At 52.2% G+C, this 22,245-nt stretch overlaps 1 protein-coding gene across 1 annotated transcript; it reads right to left on the reverse strand.

Annotated features, from left to right (window-relative positions):
* Positions 1-453: 453 nt before the first annotated feature.
* VOLCADRAFT_94393 (uncharacterized protein) lies at positions 454-21,304 on the reverse strand (the record flags this gene model as incomplete). The annotated part of the gene is made up of 25 exons (XM_002953637.1): positions 454-617; positions 1,483-1,807; positions 3,196-3,326; positions 3,579-3,699; positions 4,053-4,162; positions 4,397-4,465; positions 5,443-5,674; positions 5,759-6,640; positions 7,790-7,953; positions 8,277-9,108; positions 9,840-10,023; positions 10,639-11,153; positions 11,645-11,806; positions 12,244-12,731; positions 13,182-13,334; positions 14,084-14,262; positions 14,734-14,775; positions 14,985-15,068; positions 15,352-15,621; positions 16,240-16,366; positions 17,551-17,672; positions 18,953-19,057; positions 19,792-19,900; positions 20,200-20,385; positions 21,256-21,304. The coding sequence occupies 25 exons, from the start codon at positions 21,302-21,304 to the stop codon at positions 454-456; spliced, it is 5,805 nt and encodes a 1,934-aa protein (XP_002953683.1).
* Positions 21,305-22,245: the final 941 nt, after the last annotated feature.

Below are 22,245 nucleotides of genomic sequence, written 5' to 3' on the forward strand. Positions count from 1 at the left end.
GCCCAAGTTGTACATGTGATAGATACATGTCCCAGTCGCGTCCCTGACGGCATCTAGATGCCGTCAGCATTAGTCAGCAGATCTGCTGACTAATGCTGAGTTGAGGACGGCGAGCGAGTATTAGAAGCCTTCCGCCCACCACGAACACGCTTGACCGAGGGGAGCTCCCAGCCCCCAGCTGCTGCTGACAGAGGTCAGTCCACATTCAGCCGCTGCTGCTCTCCATTCCACCGCCGCTGCTGCCACTTTGGACTGCCACCGTGAACCGATTCCACCGCCGAATTCCATTTTGGCGCTCCGTTGCTTGGACCTCTGTGAAGGCTCGCTTAATAACAAGCTCCATCCCAGTTGCGCCAGCCCTGTAATGGTCGTTGTGTGTGGTGTGTGAGCGCTGCATTCTGCTGCAGGTCGAAATAATCATTGCCACCGGCCATGTTGTCTAGCTTCCTTGCGCTAGCTGCCTCGCTCTGTCCTGGCGGCCAGGTGCTCCATGGAGCCGTTGCCCTTCCGCTTTTGGAGGAGCCAAGCGTAAGCCGCCTTCAGCGCCTTTGCCATGCTAGTAATCGAACCCAACATGCCTGACCCGATAACAACTGCAGCTGAGAGACCGAAGCAACCTAAGGTTATCACACAAGAGCCGCACAAACGGACAGCAGGCATGCAGAGGCGCGAGTGTTACTTCCAAGTACTTGGCACGTGTGTAGGGATGGAGACGATTGCTTGCTGGGTAGCTAGCTCGTGCTGAGGAGGTCCTGCTGTTACGCCATGCCATGCGTGTAAGCTTAGCAACTCTTGCCTTTTGCGGTTAAGTGCCAGATGAGGCAGCAGATGTAAAAACAGCAGTAATAGCAGGCCGTAGACGTCAGGACCGACTTATGGTCTATGGATAGGCAGGGTCATCGTATTACAGATAAGACCGCGCAATAGAGCGTACATAAAATCATTGCAGGATAGGATGATCGCGCCACGGTATCATATAGACATGCCTGCAAATTGAAGATCTATCTTCGGACACTCCTCAACTTTACAGACGACTTAAGGCAACCTGCGTGCGACTAACCACCAGCGCTGGTCGTTAACGACGGTCAAGCGATCATAGCACATTACCTGCAAGAGCGAAGTACGCACGGGACCTCCCGCTAACAGATAGGAGTGTAATGCTGTGCATCATCATCTGTGATCTGCTACCTTCCCGCTGATTCTGTATTTCAATGGTCAACATGTGTGTAGAACCGTTATTGGCGGAGTCCACGCATGTGCTATGTATGCCACATGTCGCGCGGTCGCTGTAGACCCGTTTGGAAACCGGATGGGACCCAACGAAAACATGGCCATGTATTCGTGCACACGTACTGAGGCAGCGTGCACGCTAATATGTTACATTCAAGGCCCATAACATGTAGAGAAGTTGAAATACACAGCCCGCCACGCTTGTTTATCAATTCTATAACCGCGCATTGTTTCCTTGCTTGCTTTACTTACCAATCATAATCCAAGTGCTGGGTGCATGGTTGTCATCTGGGTTTTTGTCCAGCAATGAAACCGCGCAGACGATCAGCCCCAAAACAGCCATGTGGCATACCACCTCCACGAACTGCTGCTGGGAGCTCACATAAGGCCGCCAAATCGTCAGTTGCAGTATGATCGTGACCTGTAGGACGAACAACAATACCATTTGTAGCACACTCCGACTGTAGCGCCCAAGGAAGCCAAATGCCGCAGCGCAGGCAGCCTTGTGCGACACGTTCATGGCTGTGATGCTCAGGATGATCTTGTCCTCACGGGAAAGATGTGTATTACCGCTTTTCTGCGAGCGCGAGAAAGCGAGAGGGGGGTTTCCCGTATTCATCACGTTAGCTGCGGTTTCCTTATTCGCTTGTTTGACGGATATGTGGATTGGAACACAGTCAAAGAACCGGAAAAAAAGGAAACGTGAATTTACAAAAGAAGAAATGTTGTTGTGCAAACAGCCGTATTCAATACCGCACACCACATGCTTCGGTTGCAGATCATCCAGCAGCAGATAGATCGACCTATTCTGGTTGCTTGGGCCGTGGTAAGAGGCTCGCCTTGGTACCTCTTCTTAACCTCTACAACTCTCATGTTTGGGTGCGGGCAGCACCGGTGATGATCCGGTCGGACATCGCTGTGACGTCAATATTCATTCATTCTTTCATCCAAAATTTCATCTGCTCGCTCGCTGCCGAGTGCTACCCTGTCTCGTTCATCCGTTCCCGCAAGCGACCGTGTTATGACACCCAATCGCCAGCGTGTCTTCGTGTGGCGCGGGTGGGGTAGGGTGGATGGGAGCCATTCCTTCGTTGCTCCAAGCGAGGACGCGCATTATACAACCTAGACCTATATGTATTGAGAGTGTACGTCGTATGGTACGACATACAGCTACTACATATGCATACTGTCCAGATCTTTATGCTATCTTTCCTGCCACCTGCCATCCGGCAGGCGAGCATGTGCATGCACGTGCTTTCCCGCTATAGTTATGTACCACAATCGAAATCATTAATGGCAAATAAACCCCATCGATATAACCTGCCAACCCCTCTATCTCGAAAATGGAAACCTTATCCACCAGGCAGCACTCGCCATTATTGCCTCTTCAAACAAGAACTCGAACCGTGCCAGCAGATGTAGCGGCGGTGTAATTTTCAGGCGAAGTGGCAAGCAACCCGGCCGGTAGCGCATCGCATGCATAGGCACCGCCCGGCCTGCACACAGCAGTTAGACACATAGTCATAAACAACTACCAGACATCGGACTTAAAGAGTGGTTGGAGGCCAATGCACGGATGATGTACATGCATGTTGAGGTTCCATTGAAATTCCTGAATGGTGTCAGCTTAAACGCGTAGACGGATTGATTAGTTACTTAACATCTTAACAGCTGTTTCCCTACGCACGCCTTCCAGCCCTACAACCCACCGGGATACAGCGGCCGACCCTGAAGGTCTGCCGTATGTAGCTGCGTGGTGGCCACGAATGCTACCCCGGGATTCGCGCCATCAGCCGCAGGCCGTCGCCCCTGCCGCCGATGTCGTCTCCTTCGTGCTGTGCTGCGTTGAGCCTGAAGACAGGATATTTCCTCTGCAGGTTCATCTGCAACATGATTAGCCAACCTCCTGTCGTTGCTATCGCTCCTCATGCTGTTGTCACTATCGCCTGCACTGTACAGCCCCACCGCTGCCTCCGCCGCCTCAGCCAAGGGTCCAGCCCCACCACCGGCCCTGTCACTCCTACCGTTGCCCATTTCCAACGGTTTCTCTTCCTCGTCACACGGCTGCACCTTCGTGGCTCGCCTCGATGACCCAGCTGCGATTGTTATGGTGGTGTTGGCATGGGTTTCCCCTAGGCTGGCACAGCTCCGGAGCCGTGGTATCAGGTCCTGCTGGCCAGGTCCGACAACTGGTGATGACATGGCGACTGGTAACAGGATTGCAGGCGACGGCGGCCGTACAGCAGTACTGGACGCGTTGCTCGGGGCCACCGAGCATCCAAGCTTATGTGGATCTGGACCCTCGTGGGAACGGGGCTGCCCTCCGTTCAAGCTGTAAGCAGCCTCACTCCCTGGCCTGATATCACTGGTTCGGCCCGGCTTCGGAGTGGACAGGGAGCAGAAAGTGCCAAAGAACGGATTTGGTAAAACACCGGTTATGGCCGAGTCCAATTTTCGTGCATTGCTCTGCTGAGGGATGATGGGAATAGAACAATCATTACACACAATACGGGCGGGGCACCTTAAGCCACGCGCAGCCAGCCAGCCAGCCAGCCAACTAATGCCAGGCAGGCATTAGCTAGGTCCCCCTTCCGTAAGCCTCGCTCCGCTGGTATATGAGATGCATAATCCATATGGCTTAATCCATATGGATTTCTCAAAGGAATTGCAACAAATAACCCACAACCACTTTCGTGCATCGGTTTCATGCAAGCATGCATGGTTGCGTGCTGTGAACAATTAAACGGCTTGAAATCCTGCACTTGCACACACGAGCAGCAGAATGATGAGCATAGTGCTCTTGGTTGCAAGCCCTTGCTTACCACAAACGGCGCCCTATCCGTGTCTGGCTTAGCAACCAACAGCATCCCGCAGCTGCTAGGCGCCTTCAACTCTGCGCTCGCGTCGGTTTGCAAACGCGAGGACAATTGTCCTGATCGCCATTCGGAGTCATTAACGCGTGCCAGTGTTGGTGCATTGGCACAGCCGTGTAATGTGATGATGCTGCTGGGCCCGCGCAACACGGTGCCGGATGGCGTTCTGCTGGGCCTGGCGGCCTCTACTGGAGCCGACTTGGTGACGTAAAGCGACCTCCTGCCGGTGTGGCGCGCTAGATTCCAAGCCTGAGGGGCAGCTTCGACTGCCAGTTGTTCAGAGTTGTACCCACCGGTGGGTGGGGGGGGCACTAGTGGGGTACCAGCGGCGTCTGTAACTGCTGATATTTCTTCTTTTGATGCTGTATCGCAGGTGGGTCACGTGCAAAAAGGGCGGCAGGGTATGGCAGCAGATAGAGGGCTCTCGCGGTTAGCAGAACAAAAAGAACAGGAAAAGATGGATGTCTGATTGGCACTGACTGGTATCATCGGCTAATTCCACGACGCACTTTGCTTGACTTTATTAACCGTCCAAACGTATCCCGCAAAAACACGATATATATGGTTCATAGAAGCGCATCTGGTATGATGATGAGGCTGGCTCGGGGGCGATAGTACGGAAACATCACTTCGGTTTAATCGAGTCGAAGTACGGAAATGTCGTACTGCATCCGCCGTTTCAAGCATCAATAATTGGCAAGTTTTTTCTTCGTATTTGCTAGTTGTTTTGAACATCTTTGCAATGAGCGGCGCTGGTAAATGCCCGCCCGCCAACCCAAGTTATGTTTTTTGGACTCGTTCGGGGATTGCCGCTGGAACTGATCTGGGATGTTCTTAGTCGATGCATCTGAGGTCAATTGGCCACTGAGGTCAACTTTTAAACGTTGGTCCGATAACTGTCGTTTTGCTAATATTACCTGTCAGGTTGAAGGCAGGTACGTATCGGGGGGGGGGACGGAGTAGCTAGCATAGCATGGCGTGTTTTTCCTGAAGTGTAACGTGCGAGAGAACAAGAAACCTAATCAAACAGGGCAACACTTAATCCACGCATGCAGGCACTCCAGTACACTCTTGGAGACGGTGGTGGCGGTTGTAGTGGCTGCCCGCTGATGAAAAGGCCTCCCGAGATCCGGGTCAAGCGCTTCGCGCGTACTTGTAGTTGTTGTTATGTGTGCCGTACTGTGTACGGCAGCTACTGCAGTGGTGAAGATGACCTTGCTGCTGTCGTCACCGTTCGCACCGATCTCATAGCAGTATTATGACCATGATAACACTGAATGAACAACATGAACACTGCTCACAGCGATAACCGAGGTTTTAAATGGGACAACACTCTTACCTTGGAAATGCGCCGGAGTACTCTTCGACTCCGGGCAGTTTAACACTGACTCCCATGGCGCCTGTATCGGGTTCATCACCATATCTTCTGGGATATAGGCTTCTGCCACCAGCTGATTTCTTAAACCATTCTCAGTGCATGCCAATGCTGCTGCCTGGGCGGTGATTTCAGAGGATGATCTTCTGCCAGGCTGTGAAGCTCCGACTAGGCTGCTGTTACGCTGCCGCCAGAGCTGTAACGGTATAGGTGGGTTAGGTTGCACAAGGGGCCGACTGCATGTTGGCCGTGTCTTTGCTGCCCAGACTTTACGGCTCACAGCAGAAGCCCGCCGGCCAGGTGTGGGCGTCTGGGTGCAGCTGGAACGACCTTCATCGTCGGGACCCATCCACCACTTACGGCTGTTTGAGGTCTTGTTGGTGCTTTTTGCGCCCTGCTCGTCACCCAGTGCACCAACTGCATCCTGAATTTTCGTCGTGAGCTCCGCATGGGGATGAAGGTAGTTGGACCGGGTTGAACTTCCTCGGGGTCTTAGACGACGTGTAGACGACGGGACGCACTGTATCACCGGGGCCAACTCGGCCGAGCCCCAATGCTCTTTGGGTTGCTTGAGGGTGTGGTTGAGCCCGCCGAAGTTGCCGAGTGACAGGTCATCAGGGCACTTTAGCAGCAGCAGCATCTGCTGCTCCTGCTTCTGCTCTTCCTGTTTCTGTTTCTGTAGCTGCTGCTGTTGCAGTTGCAGTTGCTGCTCCTGTTGCTGCTCCTGTTGGTGTGGTGGTAGTTGTGCTGGCTGATCCAGCGCCTTGGAAGGCATGCTGCAGATGCCTTCGGTGAAGCAATTGCGTGGATTGCTCTGACCGATGAGTGGCTCTGGATCATTTCGTGCTGTGCATTTTTCTGGTAATGTTAGGTTGGCACCTTCACTGCTTTCTTCGTGGCCATGTAGCGGGTTTCCATCCACCGCAGCGTCACAGTCCAACTCCTGTGCAATGGCAACACCACCCTTCAACAGCTGAAGTACGTTGGAACGTTGCATTATTGGGGTCTGCCGGCGGACCACATGAACTCGGGGCGCACCCTCTTCAGCTGGGACTCGGCTTCCCTGGCTATCACCCGCCTTTGCTGTCCCAGTAGTAAAGGTGTCTTGTCTGGGGCAATTTAGGCATTCGGACATGAGGCTTCCGCTGTTTTTTTGAATCGGCTGCGGCAAAGGAGGTAGGCTTGTCCCAGTGTTAAGCAAGGCAGCTTTGTCGGGATCATGGCTTTCACAACTAACCGTGGCGCCTGGTACAGCTCCCTCCAAACCGGCGCCTTAAATTGTCACCATAGGCATGGTCAGGAAAGGGCAAGAGGGAGCGTCCTGATAATGTTAGCATGCATGCACTTCGGTCGTAAAATGATTAATGAGGTTACAGCAGTTGATCCGATCGGATCCAATCCTAACCGGATCCGATTGGATCAGAGCATGATAATCTGTGTTACATCGTCTTCTTGAGTTATGTCATGGGAGTCTATTAACCTTGTTAGCAGAAACGTCCTTATTACCGCCCTGGCACCTGCACGTCTCCTTACCCTGTATACCAAACAACTGGTCAAACAACTCAACTCGAGCCTATCCAAGCCCCGATCGCTGGCTGTGCCCACTTTAGGAATGCTTGGCAAGGGAGTTTTGTCACAGGCGACATTCCTAACGCATACAGGAAATTCGTGAGGACTTAGCTATGGACATACGCAAAACCACATGCACTCCCATGTACATGGAGCAGCAGCGCCGTGGGCATACAAATGAATCGACTCTCTATTTGTATCGGTTTGCCCTCTTCCCTGCATAAGAAGGAATCACTTGAAACCCTTACCGGCATCTTTCGTGGGTTGAGGTTGGCACCTGTGCGTGATTAAATCCTCGTGAACAACTGGCGGTTCTTCCCCCGGGAGACCCACTGGGGTACTTTCACACGGCCAAACCCTCTCTTGGGCCCATAGCGCTTCTCCATCGATAATCCGACATGACTCGTGGACATGATCTCCACCGTGTGGCTGTACAGGTGTGGGGATGGGTTCACGTCATTGATGCCCTGAATAAATGGGATCTGCAAATTGTCTACGAAGCTTGGCCAGCATACTGGAAGAAAACATTTACACACACTTTGCTGTTCGCGGTGTAGGTGGCAGTGAACCTACGTAAAAGATAATCCTCCGTTGAACGCATGAAGGGTGTCACGCGAGGTATATATATATACATGCTGTACATGTGCACATACATGCTTTGGTTTGTCCAAGCACTTGGCAAACGCATCGGACATATGCCAGCATCGGTATATACTTCAAGTACCCAGCCGGCAGTCCTTACCGTCTCCTCAAGGTACCAGCGACAACTCGTTATCCACCAGAGCAGGAGGAAGTATGGAAGCACGGCGATGGTCAGCACGAGCACAGCGACAATTTGGTTCCGCCCGAAACCCGGTTGTGCTAGTGCGTCGAACGAGAAGTAAGTCAGCGCAACAAGCAGAAGACCTGCGCTAGATTGAGTCGGAACAGGGTGCAACAATGGTTAAGTTAAAACCCCAACCAGCCGTGTGCACCCGGCCCCCGCGCTGTGTTCGGCCCTGGGCCCCCGGCTTTTCAGCCCACAGTGTAATCAACGTCATACCTGAGGCCGCCGGAAGTGAAACGCAATGCTACTACTCCCCTTACGCAATAAGAAGGTGCATCTACACAGGGGCAGTAAGATCTTCCTAAATTGCAAAACAACGCGGGTAGGCGGAACGCTCCGTGCAGCTTGCAGGTACTCGTCATTCATGAAGCCAGCCTCCAAAGCCTCCAGCATCTGCACGTACCTGCCATGTCGACTTCCACTCGCGGGAATTGCAAGATAGGGGGAAGCTCCTTGCGGCGCATAATCAGCTTGAACAGCACTATTGCGATGGCATGGGCCAACAGTAGGCCGCCGAAGATTATCAGCGCGACTGCCGTTGTGTACACCAGGTCCTGCTCATCCTCCTGAAAGGGGACGTTTTTGGCTGCGCTGCTGTCGGGGGTGATAGTCTCTGCCTCTAGTCCAGGACTGCCCCAGCTTCCATTCACGATGCGGCCGCTGGAGTCCACATTCACGTCATCACCATCGTCACCACCTCCAGCGATGGCATACATGGCGCTGGAATCCGTCGTACCAGCATCCGCGCTGCTGCTTTTGCTGCCATTTCCACCTGCGGAATCCGGTTCAGAGATCCTCCGCAAAAAAGATATTAGTATGTTAGGGCCCGATATAGATGCATTAGAGCGCGGGGGCAGAAGGGTTGGGTAGGGGGTTGGAACTGCTGGCCTTGGGGATGGCGAATTTTCCGTGAGCGGCTGCACTTTTGAAGGAGATGGCGGCATCATCAAAGGCGCTGGTGTAGCAGCTGCTGCCAGATCGCGACGGCGTGACAAGCCCGCCGGTGGTGGTGGCAGCACCGGCGAGGCGGAATCTTGAAGCGCATTTTTGACCGTCCTAGGACTCTGGTTGGCATTCTTGCTGCTGTCATTGACCGCCGGCTGGGAGCTGAACGCGTTGTCCAGGACGGGTATATTGCCCTTAATGCCCATAAGTGACCAGCGCAGGTACCGTGAGATCTTACGGTACGCAGAACTGATGCCGGGAGAGGCAAAGCTTGAGCTCATGGCTAGCATCTGTTCATTTGACAGCAGCAGCAGGAGACAGGGTTCGGGCAGCAGGGATCAGGTTTCAACGGGGATCGGCCGCGAGCCAGGAAGACGGTGGGTTGCTGACAGGGATAGCGAGGCTGGGACGATTTTTCCGATTGAGCTAGAGGGCCGCAGTTGTGGAGGGGACAGAAGTACATGCGAATGAAAATGTTGATATGACATGGGCGACAAGCAAGTCAGCCGTGCTGAGTACGGAAACGTCCGCGCTGGCTTGATAGCTTCACACGCATGTTGGTATGCTTACGGTCCCTTTGCTTTCGACACAATTACATTATGTGTGTTACACCTTGGGGGAGTAACACAAACCAAGGTGTAAAACACACACACACACGCATATACACACAGTTCAAGGGCCACTTCTTGGCCTGTTGCCGTTGCACGTAAAAGGCGTCCCTGGTAATAACGTCATGGAAGGAAATGTTTACTGACGGCCGCCCTGGGCTTGCACAGCTAAGTGAAGGAAATGGAACATGTATGGGGAAATGGAGGATGCAGCAAGGATAAACATCTAGCAGCTATCATCTGCACAAACCAATATCAGTAAAATCTACGATATCCTCCTTTCATCGCCAAGCAGCATGCGGCTACACGGCCGTCAGGGGAAACTTCTAGTCGCAAAAAAAAAACCAAAGAACGATCATCAGCAAAGGTGCATGCATGCGCGCGATCCACGAACCAATTACCCGTTAGCCGACCTGAATGTGATACGCGCTTTGCAGCATTGACGACTGTGAGGACACCGAGGACAGAGCCGAAACCGAGCCAGTTACGGCAGTCGCGGCTAGGACGCCTCCCAAAACTGTTTTCGTGGCATCACCAATGCGTTCCATAGCAGCCTCACGGGCATTCTTCTCGAGCTGGGTTTCAAAGACCAACGACCTGCCGAGTGTTCATAGAGCACATGTGTAATTTATAATTCGTATGCACACAGGTGTAATTTGTCTGTCATCACCTGCATGAGTAATACGCCTTCTTGTATGCGAATTCATTCACTATGTCACCTCGCGGCATGCATACTGTGTATACTGCGCACTAGACTGTGTAGTACACACGTCTGTGCGGGCAACTAGATGTAAGTTTCGCCGGCCCGAGGAACCTTCAACTCAGGCAGCAGGGCCCGCCGTAAATCCTGAAAATCCTGTTCGCTGCGGGGGCCTCTGTGGAGCGAGATGCTTAGGAGTGCTGTGGAAGTCCGCACGTGGAGCCAGTAAATAATGAGCTCCCACCCACGCATACATACATACATTCACACTGTACGCTAACTTGTCTCGGTCGTCACACCGCACATACATGTGTAGGATAGGCATTGGCAAACATGCTTGCATACGGAATAACGGATTAATTCATTTATCACGAACGAACGAACGTACGAACAACCGCGAGAGCTGACATGTACCAAACCACATGATAAGTCTCCAGTAAGAGGTAAACCAAATGAAGCAAAGGCAGCGGTGTACGAAAACCAGCACTTGACACTTGAGCCCAATAACTCACGTGGTGCTCGGATTACCCGTGGTGTCCTTCACAGCACCGGCCGGGAGGGTCACGGACGGCGAGCCGACCTCCGGAGCGTACATGACTGCTAAGCATGACCGCACATAAGATTTGCCAGCTGAGGCTGTAACGTTGACGACGTCCTCTGTAACTGTCTCCTGCCCGCTGGATGAGCCGACCACTTCCAGCGATCCCACGGTCTTCACCAGTGTCATTGGACTCGAAGCCACCATCATCAGCGAGCTTACAGCGGCGGTAGCGGATTCATAACAATCGGCACTGACGAGGTAGACATCTTTGTTGAGCTGCAAAGCGGAGGCCAAGTTGAATTTCTGTACGGGCTCGGACATGTTGAGCAGGACCATCAAGTGTCGTATTGATGGCAGAGCGGAGCTACCAGTAAGTGAGGCGAGCTCGCTAAGGACGACTGTGTTGCTCGATACGTAGAGGGCCCCTGTGATAGCAGGCGGGTCCATGTCCACTACAACCCAGCGATACCAGACGGCGTCTCCAACCTAGGAAGGGTGTAGATAGGGAGGAGCACGCACGCAATCACCGCGTGTTGAGTTACAACATGATGTGTTTTACGCGCGTGATGACGGTGCATGCATGTCAAACATTGGAAAATCTTTCGTTTGAAGTATAACCAAGGGGAGGAGAAAATGTACGTATACATACAATAAGCCTGAGATATAAAAATCTACAGACATGTAGTACTCAGTACTACAGGCTGCTGGACGTATGTAAGGTAGGCCTTCCAGCCCTGTTGGAAAGGACCACCGCGGAAGCTATGCATGTGTTTTATTGAATATTCAATTCAATGTGCCTGGCCTGGTATGGTGGCACCACGCACTGCACTTAAGCAGTTTAAGGTCCTAGTCGCAGTGGGTACGTACCTATAGCAGGACAGCCATTGTCACGTGGGCTTGCATGCGTGCATGCATGCATGCATGCGCGGAGCGAGAGCGAACCCTGCTCAGCTCACTCCCAAGCCATCAATACATACCTGGATCTTGAACAGGTAATCACCATTGGACCCGGGATCTAGCCTCCATGCCGCCCCAAGACCTGGCCCCTTGTCATACGATCCTTGCACGTCGCTTAAGGTTCCGTTATCGGTCACCAACGCAGGTGATGAGGGCAGCGCCGATGACATGACGGTTACCTCCTGTCCATGTGCCACAAACCAGGGATCAGCCGCCCAGCCGTGCATGTACAAACTTCAAACCCCTACCACTTACCTAACCACCTAGCCACCTAGCTAACCAGCCACCCAGCTACCCCGCTGCAATTACGAGCTTAATCCTTGGCGAGCGAGCAACTAACGCTTGCTGGTAAGGGATCAGCCTTCAGCTTGCCATTTTGGGGCCCAGGCTCATACACCTTTGGAGGGTGTAACGCAATTCAAAACACACACAATATGTGTAGGCCGGCCTACGCCCAACTTGTCTTAATAAGAAAGGGTATCTTGATACTGTTGGGCCCATCTACTCTTGTGTGCCCCGTACATACTCCCGCATGCATGCATGCACCAAGGCAGAACCCAACCAACAAAACGCCTGGATCGCGATGCCTTGCCGATGATGATACTGTCTCTCTATCTACCTTCAGACCTTCGCGCCCCAGCTTGATACCCTGAGGAAGACGCTCCTCCAGGGAATTGGCTGTTGGCGGTGGTGAGAGCGCCGCCATGCTAGCGCTATCACGGCTGCTGCGCGCGCTAGCTGTGGTGTTAATGGCATAATTAATAGTTGAACTGCCGTTGCTGGTATCGACAAACGATGTGGTCTGTGGCCCACGGTCAGCAGCTGTGTCGATGTCCACAGCCGTACCATTAGGACTCTGTGTAGTTGTGTTTGTCTCAGCGGGCTCTGGCGTCTCAGGGCGGCTGCTGCTGCTGCTAGCTTGCTGGGTTTCTGGGGCATCGCCGAAGACAGATGATGCACCTCGTGCAAGCGCAGTGTACTCAACAACACAACCGCAGACCTTACAATATAGAGCTGCAAGGTCCGGGACAGCTATTGCGATGTAAAAGGGTCCTCGCGAGATCACAGGTATTGCAAAACTGGCTTGCGTGCTGGTCAGGAAGCAATCTGCGGGCGGTGGAGGGGGCGGTTGAGGTGGACTGGGCAGTGGAGGCTGTGGCTCTTCGTTTATAGTGATAATCGATGGGTCCGTTGGTGTCCCTGGCATAGGTGGCGAAGGATAAGCAGATGGAATAGCGGGCGGTTTGGGTGGTAAGGGCAGCGACGGAGTTTCTGGTGGTGGCGGGCGCGGGGGAAGATGTGGTCTCCAAGCCCATGCACTGTCCCATTTTCCTGGAAGACTCGGGAACGATGGTGGCTGAGGTGGAGCATTGGGCAGCATTGGCGATATTCCAGGTAGCGGTGGAAAGACGGGTGGCCGTGGCGGGGCAAGGTCGGGAGCCTGCTGTAGGGCCTGAGGTGGAAATGGCGGGGCAGACGGGGCATCAGGTGGCTTTGGTGCCAAAGGTGGTAACGGTGGTGCTGCTGCCCGTGGTACGAGCAGTGCACTCCCCTCACAGAGCTGCGCTCGCTCGTACGAGAGGCCGTAGTAGTCCCATGGGCCGCTTGTCCCCGAGGGGCCCGTGAGGGTGTAGTTGCGGGCTGCGAACTGGTCGCTGAAGGTGTCCCAACAGCATTTGCCGTCCGGGGCGATTATGTTGGTGTAGCCAGCTGCAGTTGCGGACAGTGTGAACCGTTGCAGGTTGTACGTTGTTTGGGAGTGGAATACAAACATAGGGAACATGGCGAAAGGCGGGTGTCCACATGAAGTGCGCAGAAAGTGCGCATGAAGTAACAAAGTTGCTAGGGTTGGATTTAATTTATTCCATAATTGTGAGGCGCTGAGACCAGACCCCCCCAGACCCCCCCAGACCCCCCCATAAGTTACAACTCCCCTTGTAGACCAAGAATTATGCACTGAGTTGGCGCGTTGGCTTTGTGAGGACCGGTCATACATGCTGCAATGCCGCGTTGAGTCACGGGCGTGACCTTCTTACGGCCCCTCATATCTATTCTATGATTAAAAATACTAAATTCTGCAAACTACGGAGCAATCTGGCAGCAATGGACGTTTTTGGCTGGAGGAGTGAAAATGTACGGGTCGGCCTCAGTTTATTCCTTTTTTCCAAAGGCCAAAATGCCTGTTTATTCCTTTTAAGTAATATATTACAATCGATAAGATCGATTTTTAAAGTAATATATTTAAAAAAAAAATCGATTGTGAACTGCAAACACCATCGCCGCGGTGGCCCCAAAAGTTGGCCACCATCCGTGCTTTGCACCCTTTTTTTCACGGTAGGACCAAGTAAGGGTTTTAGGTGATAAGGGTTGCTATTAAAGCATGCGTATGTGGGAAGCTCGGGGGATCGGAGTGTGAGCGGCCGAGGCATCCTCATTCTTTGACAGACGGTATCGCTCACCTTCTCCGGTACTGGGGTCGTACCACTGCCATCCGAGGCCATCCATGTCGTACACCGTGACGTTCCATTGCGTACCCTTGTTAGACCAATCGATTGGCCCGTAGTAGCGCTTAGGGAGGCCCCAAACCGCACCGTATGGTGTTTGGTAGGTATACCACTGAATCTGGTACGACACAATCCTGTCAGTGGGAGTGAGACACTGTCACTAAGCGACCATTTTGATCAGGATGAGAGGGACGGTGTTAACAACATGCATGCATGCGCTCCAACCAGCCTCACTACTCGGTGATCATCGCATGCTCTCCTGGTGTGGTCCAGCGAGGTCTGCTGCTACTTTCCACATGTACAGGCCTCCACTGTACAGGCTGGCACAAAGTAAGGCCTTGCCCGGCACCTGGATAAAGGCGGTCTAGTCCTTAACAATTGATAACAAGCACGAGTCCGCAGCTCCGTGATAAAGTCCATATATAGTGATAAGCTCCGTCCACCCGGCCCTTGGTTTAAGAGTACGCAGGGGGATCACTACTGCTGATCTTAAGTGCATAGTAAGATGGCCTGCTGGTGGCCCGGAGGCCTAGCGACCTAGGTCGACACTATTAGCCCCAACCTAAATCACAGTGACTACAGAGAGGGTGACCGGTCGAACTCACCTATGCCAATCTTTGCAGAAGTTGGTGTGGCCTGTCAAATTGCTGAACGGCACAACGGGAAACAGGGGAGTGGTTGTTGCTCAGCAAATCTGGTCATTTCAAGACTGAAACAAGGGAATGTGCGGAGCACAACTTGTACACAAATCGCATGTTGGACGAGTATAAGGAGCTGCGAAAGGCTGACCTCCCGTTGCAGTTCTAGCGCTACCAGCCTGAGGCTTTCGTTCCCTTGCTTCGCAATCCCTCTTTACATTGTTCTCAGCTTGGTCATCATTAGCCAGGTGCTGGGAATGGGCCCCTCGATAAGCCCCTCGCCCATCTCGTCGCTCAAATCCCTGCAAGTGTACCAAAGGCACGCATGGTTGCAGGCAGGAAGAACGTCCATATACGGATTACCCCCAACTGCTGCAGGAAAAACTTCACTAGTCAAGTCTTTCCATAGTTGTTTCACCCTATGATTTCTCTTTGACGTAGATTGAGACCCCTTCCAGCTAAACGCATGTACCCATCGAGCCCATACGTGTGTGCATGCATGAGCTGAAGGGATGCGTAGCCTTAACGTAACTCTGCCCTCAACACGCGTATGCTAGTTGGCAAAAGTACATACTAGAAACCCACAGATGCTCCAGGTTCTTCAGTAGTGCCCACTCCGCGGGCAGGAAGCCCTTGATCACCGGCTTGCCCTGCCACGCTTGTGTCGGGTGTCGGCCATCATTCGTACGCTTGATGGTAAGGCGCTTGAGTGTGTCGGGCAGGAAGGGCCGGGCAGCCACGGGGTCAACAACTGGTGGGGGGAAGCCTCTTGGATAAGACTGGTTACCGTACTTGATACTCTCTAGCGATTTCTGGAGCTCCTCGCTCCACTCCAGACGTGCTCTGTTGGACCACCTGGTAGGCAGTCGAAGCAAGAGGGAGGGCACGTGTGTCAAACCTCTGTTATTGGATGCCACGGACGGGAAAGACCGACAGGCGGTGACCAGATCGATTAGTGCACGTGTTGCTCCTGCTTGCCGGTCACAGTTCACGGATGTACGTATTTATGATTCTACGGCACATCTCCGCCGTGCACTGCATCCTTACTTCCTTTGTTTCCCGAGCGCATGTTGCTCATCTGCAGGTTGAATGTCAGCCGCATCTTTTGGGACCGAGCGCCGACCTCAGTGGCATGCATGACTCGCTCGGGGTACAACGAGCGAGGCCACGTCCTTTGTACATGACTTACATGTCCCTACCTACCTACATATTGAGTACGTATCGAGTGCAGTGGGCTGCAGCCTTTCCTAAAACAGAGTTCAAATGGAGAATCACTGCTTGCGCAATGACGTATGTATGTATGTATGGTACTTCAAGGAAATACTTGCTGGATTACTACCGGCTATAGCTATTATCAGCAGTGATGTGTGTATGCAACATTCCCGGCGTCAGAATACGGCAGAACAGGGATATATATACAGACAAGTACAGCAGGCGAGCTAGCAGCAGCAGTTCGCTCACTCTCGTTCGTACCTCATGGCGTTGAGCTCCGTGAAAGGCGCAAACAGACATTTTTCCAATGCCACAGTGCGGAGCGCCAGGTTAGGGTTGAGACTGGACACGCTGCGCTGCACCAGCGCTCGACCCAATCCACATGGATCTGTTGGCAGTTGGGTAAACGGCCACACGGCCACACGGAGTGCACACCTAGATTCACCAGGAGGAGTCTTACAGAGCCATAAGAACAGAACTGCACGCGTGCAGTACCGTACGGTACATGCGGCACGCTAACCAGCAGAGATACTGCGTTTTATCTTTTTTTGAAAGGCTAGCATTTTGCTACAAATTGCGAGAAGCCCATGTCCTTGACGGTTCGTAAATCGTCATTTTTTCAGGTAGTTCCGTCCGCAGCGCTTATAAACGCCTCGAAGTTAGCTGCCGTACTTCCCCCGGTCCCCCAGCCTGGCCACCATGGGCCCCTCACGACTGGTCATGCCCTTAGCGGGCGCTTCGTCTCCCCCAGTCGGACGGCTGCGTCCACAGCCCCTTCCCCGCCTACGATCTCTTCCCTTTCCCTCCATTTTTTTGCCCTCCCGGCAGCCATGCTTTTGCCTACATTCCCCCGCTCCACTCTTCATGTTGCTAACCCCCGTCCCTATCGTATCGCCAGCACGGCTTGCATTCTTTCCCCAGAAAGAAGAGGCGCTACTCCCGAGCGCGGTACTTGCGGCTGTGGGGTCCAAACATATACTGGCCTGCTGGCTATATTATAGCGTGCACCCTTATGATTGCCCCTCCAAGATAGCTGATGATGATCGCCGCGAAGGTTGTGCTGCGGCACTGCCTATGGGACACCGCACGGCTTCTGGCTGCGGGCGGGCGAGGCCCACTACCAGCCGCAGGATCACCAACGCCTAAACCTCTCTACACATTGTGCCTGTGGATTGTCGCCAGCCAGATTCCATCTAAGGAGTCCTTCACTGTCTATGTCCCATGTGGCAAATGTCACCCAGAACACGCACGAAATAGGTCTTAAGTAAACATAATCAGAGCAGAGTCCTTAGGATATTGTGTCAGGCTGAAATCTCAATCACTCTCGGGTGTTCAATTCTGTGGCAGGGAGCATTATGCACCTCGTAGCTAACTACGAAGGACACCTGCAAAGCTAGCCCATGGTGTCACAACAGCTTACGTAGTCATCAGTCTCGACCCATCTTTACGCTCTTTACGCTAGCTCAGGTTATCAGACAATGTCCTGCCAGGTCCATAAGCAAGCCGCTACGCACTCCAACGCAAACTTTGCCACGTTAAATTCACCCTTTAGTGCAACCCTCGATTACCTACCGAGCATCATCATAAAGTAGCTAGATGCAAGATTGTATGCCACTTTCCCTGGAAATCCGAAATCTGCCATGTCCGCTTTTCGGCCATCCATGCGGTCGCAAATCCACGTGGAGGGATCGAAGCTGCATGATGGGCACACGCAAAACACGGAGAACACGGAGTAGGGGTGAAGGCAGATGGCGCTTTAGATACTTACGGCCATTAGATCGATAGATAAATATCAGGCTTGATTTCCAACAAAAAGAGTTTTTTGCCTGCAGTCTCTGCAATGGGGATCGAACCGTCTTGCGCCTGCATAACCCAAGCGTGCGGTGTCAAAATAACGCGTCAGCGACATTATTCGCCTCATGAATATGCTCAGGATACGGCCAATAACAAAGCTGAACCTTTTTATTACCGTACGTACGTCTTATATTATGTGAGGAAGGGCGCGTTAGCATGCATAGAAGCCCACTGTACAACATTCACCACATTATTAAGGAGCCCTTAAAACCGACCCCCCTACATGTCAAATGCTGCGCCATTAGCTCCACTCCGGTCCGGCATCACGGCAAGGAGGTTGTGCACAGGTCGGAAGTAAACGTCCTCAAAGTAACTGTACGTGGGCGGTTTATTAGGGTGCGTGACAAAAAAGATCAGGACCGTGCCAGCCATAGGAAAGTATTTTTACGTCCATTAATAAAGAACCCTGAAATATGTAGCGAATGCAGCACAGGGGAAGCTGCGAATGTCACATGGGTCTTGTGCATCTATATTCTCGTCTCTTGTGCACCCGTCTTGTGCATCTCGTGTCTGCTTAAACTGCTTTTGTCGCGTGTCAGGCAGCACGGGGCGCACAATTATGAAACGGCCATGACAATCGAATAATGGGATTGCGCGCCGTTACGAAGTAAGCGCGCTGCCAGCTGCAGATTGTTAAGGTGCTTACTGCTGGGACGGTGCGTGTCGGGTTTAGATGACAACTTCGGCAGGCATCTGGATGAAATGAGGGATGACTTTCGACAGTAGTCCGGAAACAATAGTTAGGCCGCCCACACCCGGCCCTACCCCTTCACGAAGACTGCTTTCATTGCTTGCAGGTATTTTCTTTCTGTAACGAAGACTTTTCATGAAAACGCAAAGAAGGAAGGGGAAATGATCGCACAGCCGCAGTAGCTGCACCAGTGGAAAAATAACATGCAGAAATTCCTTGCTTGCATGCGTGTCGGACCCTGAGTAACCTTCCCTTCCTAGTTCCTTCGATGTTGCAGTATTCTGGGCTTATCACGAGAGCCTATCACGAGATGTGCATCGGTACTTTTCTGAAGTCATGATATGATAAATGTACTGGACCTCATCCGCATGCATGATCAGCAATGCACTCCGAGGCGCTAGAAATCCCCTGATAAGCAAGCTCGCTCACATTTCCTCCAGCGGCAGACACACCAGGTCATCCACCAGGCTGAACTCGGGGGGTTCTGTGATGTTGATGGAGGGATGGTGCCACGCGGCCACGTGGCGGAGCGAGCTACACACATACAGGCGCATTGAGATGGGGGAAAGAATGGTGTCCGTGTGTAAGTATGGCCATCCGGCCTTACAAATACAGGGGCGGCTTGTCCAGGTAAGCGATAACACTGGGATACCACACATACCGCGGACCAATGATTGCACCGGTGGTTGGTATATATGTCAATCTATAGGCTGTCAGTCACCCAACCGTCGCCGTGCTTGCTTGGCCTTGGAAAGAACAAGCCGGCCACCCAAATCAGGTTGATGCCAGCGGTGAACACTACTCTATGTAGCTACCCTCATTTGACGGTGCGATAACCACGGTGAAATTATGAAATGTCTGACATTGATTTTCCCATTATAAACCAACCACACTCTTAGGCACCACAAGGGCGGGCATTCGCGTTCTGTAAGCGTCGTCGCACGCCACACACGCACATGCGTTGGACGACGTTCCGAGGGGCGTGAGCCTGCCTGATGTCGTTGTAGTACATAATACGCCTGGCCGTTTCACTGCGATAAAATGTGCCAGTTATGTGGAATATTGCTGTTTCGTTGACCCTCTTGCAAGATACCGCCAGGAAGGGGTCATCCGCGCCACGAGGTGGTGAGGCTCCTCGTGCAATGTACGCGTTGAAGTCGCACACGCTAGGCCGTGGGACCGGGACCCTGCACTTCAGGTTAGAGACGTTCATGCTTTTTGAGTGGACAGAGAAGGGAAGCACATTCGCCGGAGTAACTTCCACCCACCGGGATGGATAGCTGCTGCACCAGGGGGGTGATGTATCCCCAAAGACTTCCAGCTGGTCAAGGAGGTTGAGCAAACAGCAGGTGGTATCGGGGTCGCTGAGAGCCATACCTGAAAGATGGTGTGTAGACACGATGGATTTGGTTGGAGAGTTAAGGTTTCGTAGTTTCTACTTTCAACAAAATTGGCAAAATGTCCCATGACACACACACACACACACACACACACACACACACACACACACACGCGCGCGCACACACACACACACATACACACAAACACGCACGCACACACACATACACACACACTGCTGCTGACACGGTGCGGCGCAGTGTGCAAAAACTAACAGCCGGGTGCTAGAAGGCAGCAGCCATCACGCGTTTTTAGAGTCTGTACGGACAAGAACATACCTCCTGGTTCGCAGTATGCTTGGGAAATACAGTCGGGTGCACACTCAGCGGCGGACGCGTAGTACTGCGTTTGGCAGCTGCTAATGCAGCGCCAGGGTGCGGTGCCGAAGCCTATGCGGGTGGCTACTTCCGGCTGGCTCCAAAAGCTTGTGTTGCCGCTGAGGAGGAAGCGGAGGACTGCCTTGTCTGCATGCACAGGACCCGAGGGAACACACAAATCTCATTCATGGCTACTATTCACCAGCAGTGCAGACGACGAACGATGGAAAGGTCAGGCGGCATCCATCTTACGTTGCTCATTTAAGTCTTCAGAAGGATCCCACGGGCCGTACGCTGCCAATTGACTGTTAGCGGTGCTGCGTGGTAGTAATGGCCCTGCCAGCAAGCAGCATAGCAGCAGGATGGCGCTAAGCTGCTGTGTCCTTTTCCTAGGGAGACCCAGGCATACACGGCTGCTGATGAGAAGCACTTCCTTGTTAGTCGCCAGCTGCATGCTGCCAGCAGGTTGTGGGCCGTGCATGGCTTGTCCACACAGTAATTTAGCCAGTATCGATTTACCCTGCTGAGACGTCGCGTCATAGCAGAGGTTTTCCGATTGCATTTACGTCTATCGTGTAAAAGGCTGCCTGCGCATGTAATAATGTGATAAGGGGCCAGGATTAGAAAACCAATAATAGGCTGTGCTTTAAATATTGGCTGGGTTGGGCGATCAGCGGCAACAATAAGGATATGGATCGGTAGGGCTGAATACGTTAAAGCAAGGTCAATATGTGCCCATGAATTTCTGGGGTGTGCTGACGCAAGTGATGCTGCATTTCCTTACCGCTTAGCCCCCCAGGCAACCTTTCCCATCCTTCACATTCTGCAAAAATCATGATACGTACAGTAAATTATTTGCGACATTTCCAATATCCGTATTGTTACAGGGACTTTCGCTTTTTTATATATGCCACATCAGAATTACACCAATAGCAAGTTTAAACCAGGGTTATGTCGAAAACCAAGGAACGCCCTACCTCTAACAGGACAGGCAACGGTACCCTCCCTTCAACTGACTTTCCGGCTGCCGACCTCCCGTTATCATTGCCGCTTCGCAGTCAAACATATGTGATGCAACAATATACATTCAATTGTAGCTAGCATTTTGCATTATTTCAATAAACATTTTGGGTATGGCGCTTCTTGCATTTCTGTAACGTTGCATTTTCTGCCGCCGCGCGAGCAGCGGCGCAGGTTCATACTCCTATTAACTCGTTAGCGGGTTTTTAAGCTTCAATAGAATACATGAATAAATTTATTATTAATTATTGATAATTCTACGATAACATCCTGGTCCTTTATGGATGTTGAAGTTTCAGCAGCAGCGGCTCGTTCTTCAATGAATGATCGCGCTTATGGAACAACGACCAATCTAATAAGAATAAAAAATATTGAACTTCTTTTGCAGCTATCCACGTATTAGTATTAGAGATAGAAAAGCGAAACCATGCGTACACGTTCGCCTGCGAGAAGTAACCATGGGTTAAGCTGGCGAAATAGTAAGGAAGTTGTAAGGAGCTAAGTAATTGTAACAATACAAATTCTTTGAGTTCCTAAATGTCTATGGTCATGAATGTCGTAGGACTACAAATCATTCGTGCAGGTCACAGCTGCTCTTCGTCAGTAATATTTTTAACACCTATAGGCGACATATAGGTGATTGAAAACTTTACTGATACAAGTTGCGCATCAGCGATAACCCGGGTGCCTCCAAATCAGGCCACCAGCACACTGGGGGCCCCCCACGAAGCACGCAACCCCCAGTGGTAGCGCTAGCTATCAATATAAATCGGGCGGGGCTCTCAATAATGTGCAATATAGATATTATTGCTTCATTCCTCTCAATTAATTGCAATATTTCAAGGGCCAGAGTGTATCAGTCATTCTGCATCCAGTACATATGCATAACCTACCTTCAGCTAGGAAAGGATGCAAGCATTACTCATTCATCATCTTGAGGACCATGGCGAGCTCGAGTCATCATAAAACGCCACAGGCAGGAAGCTC

This window comes from Volvox carteri, assembly GCF_000143455.1.
Source record: "Volvox carteri f. nagariensis unplaced genomic scaffold VOLCAscaffold_37, whole genome shotgun sequence".
NCBI lineage: Eukaryota > Viridiplantae > Chlorophyta > Chlorophyceae > Chlamydomonadales > Volvocaceae > Volvox > Volvox carteri.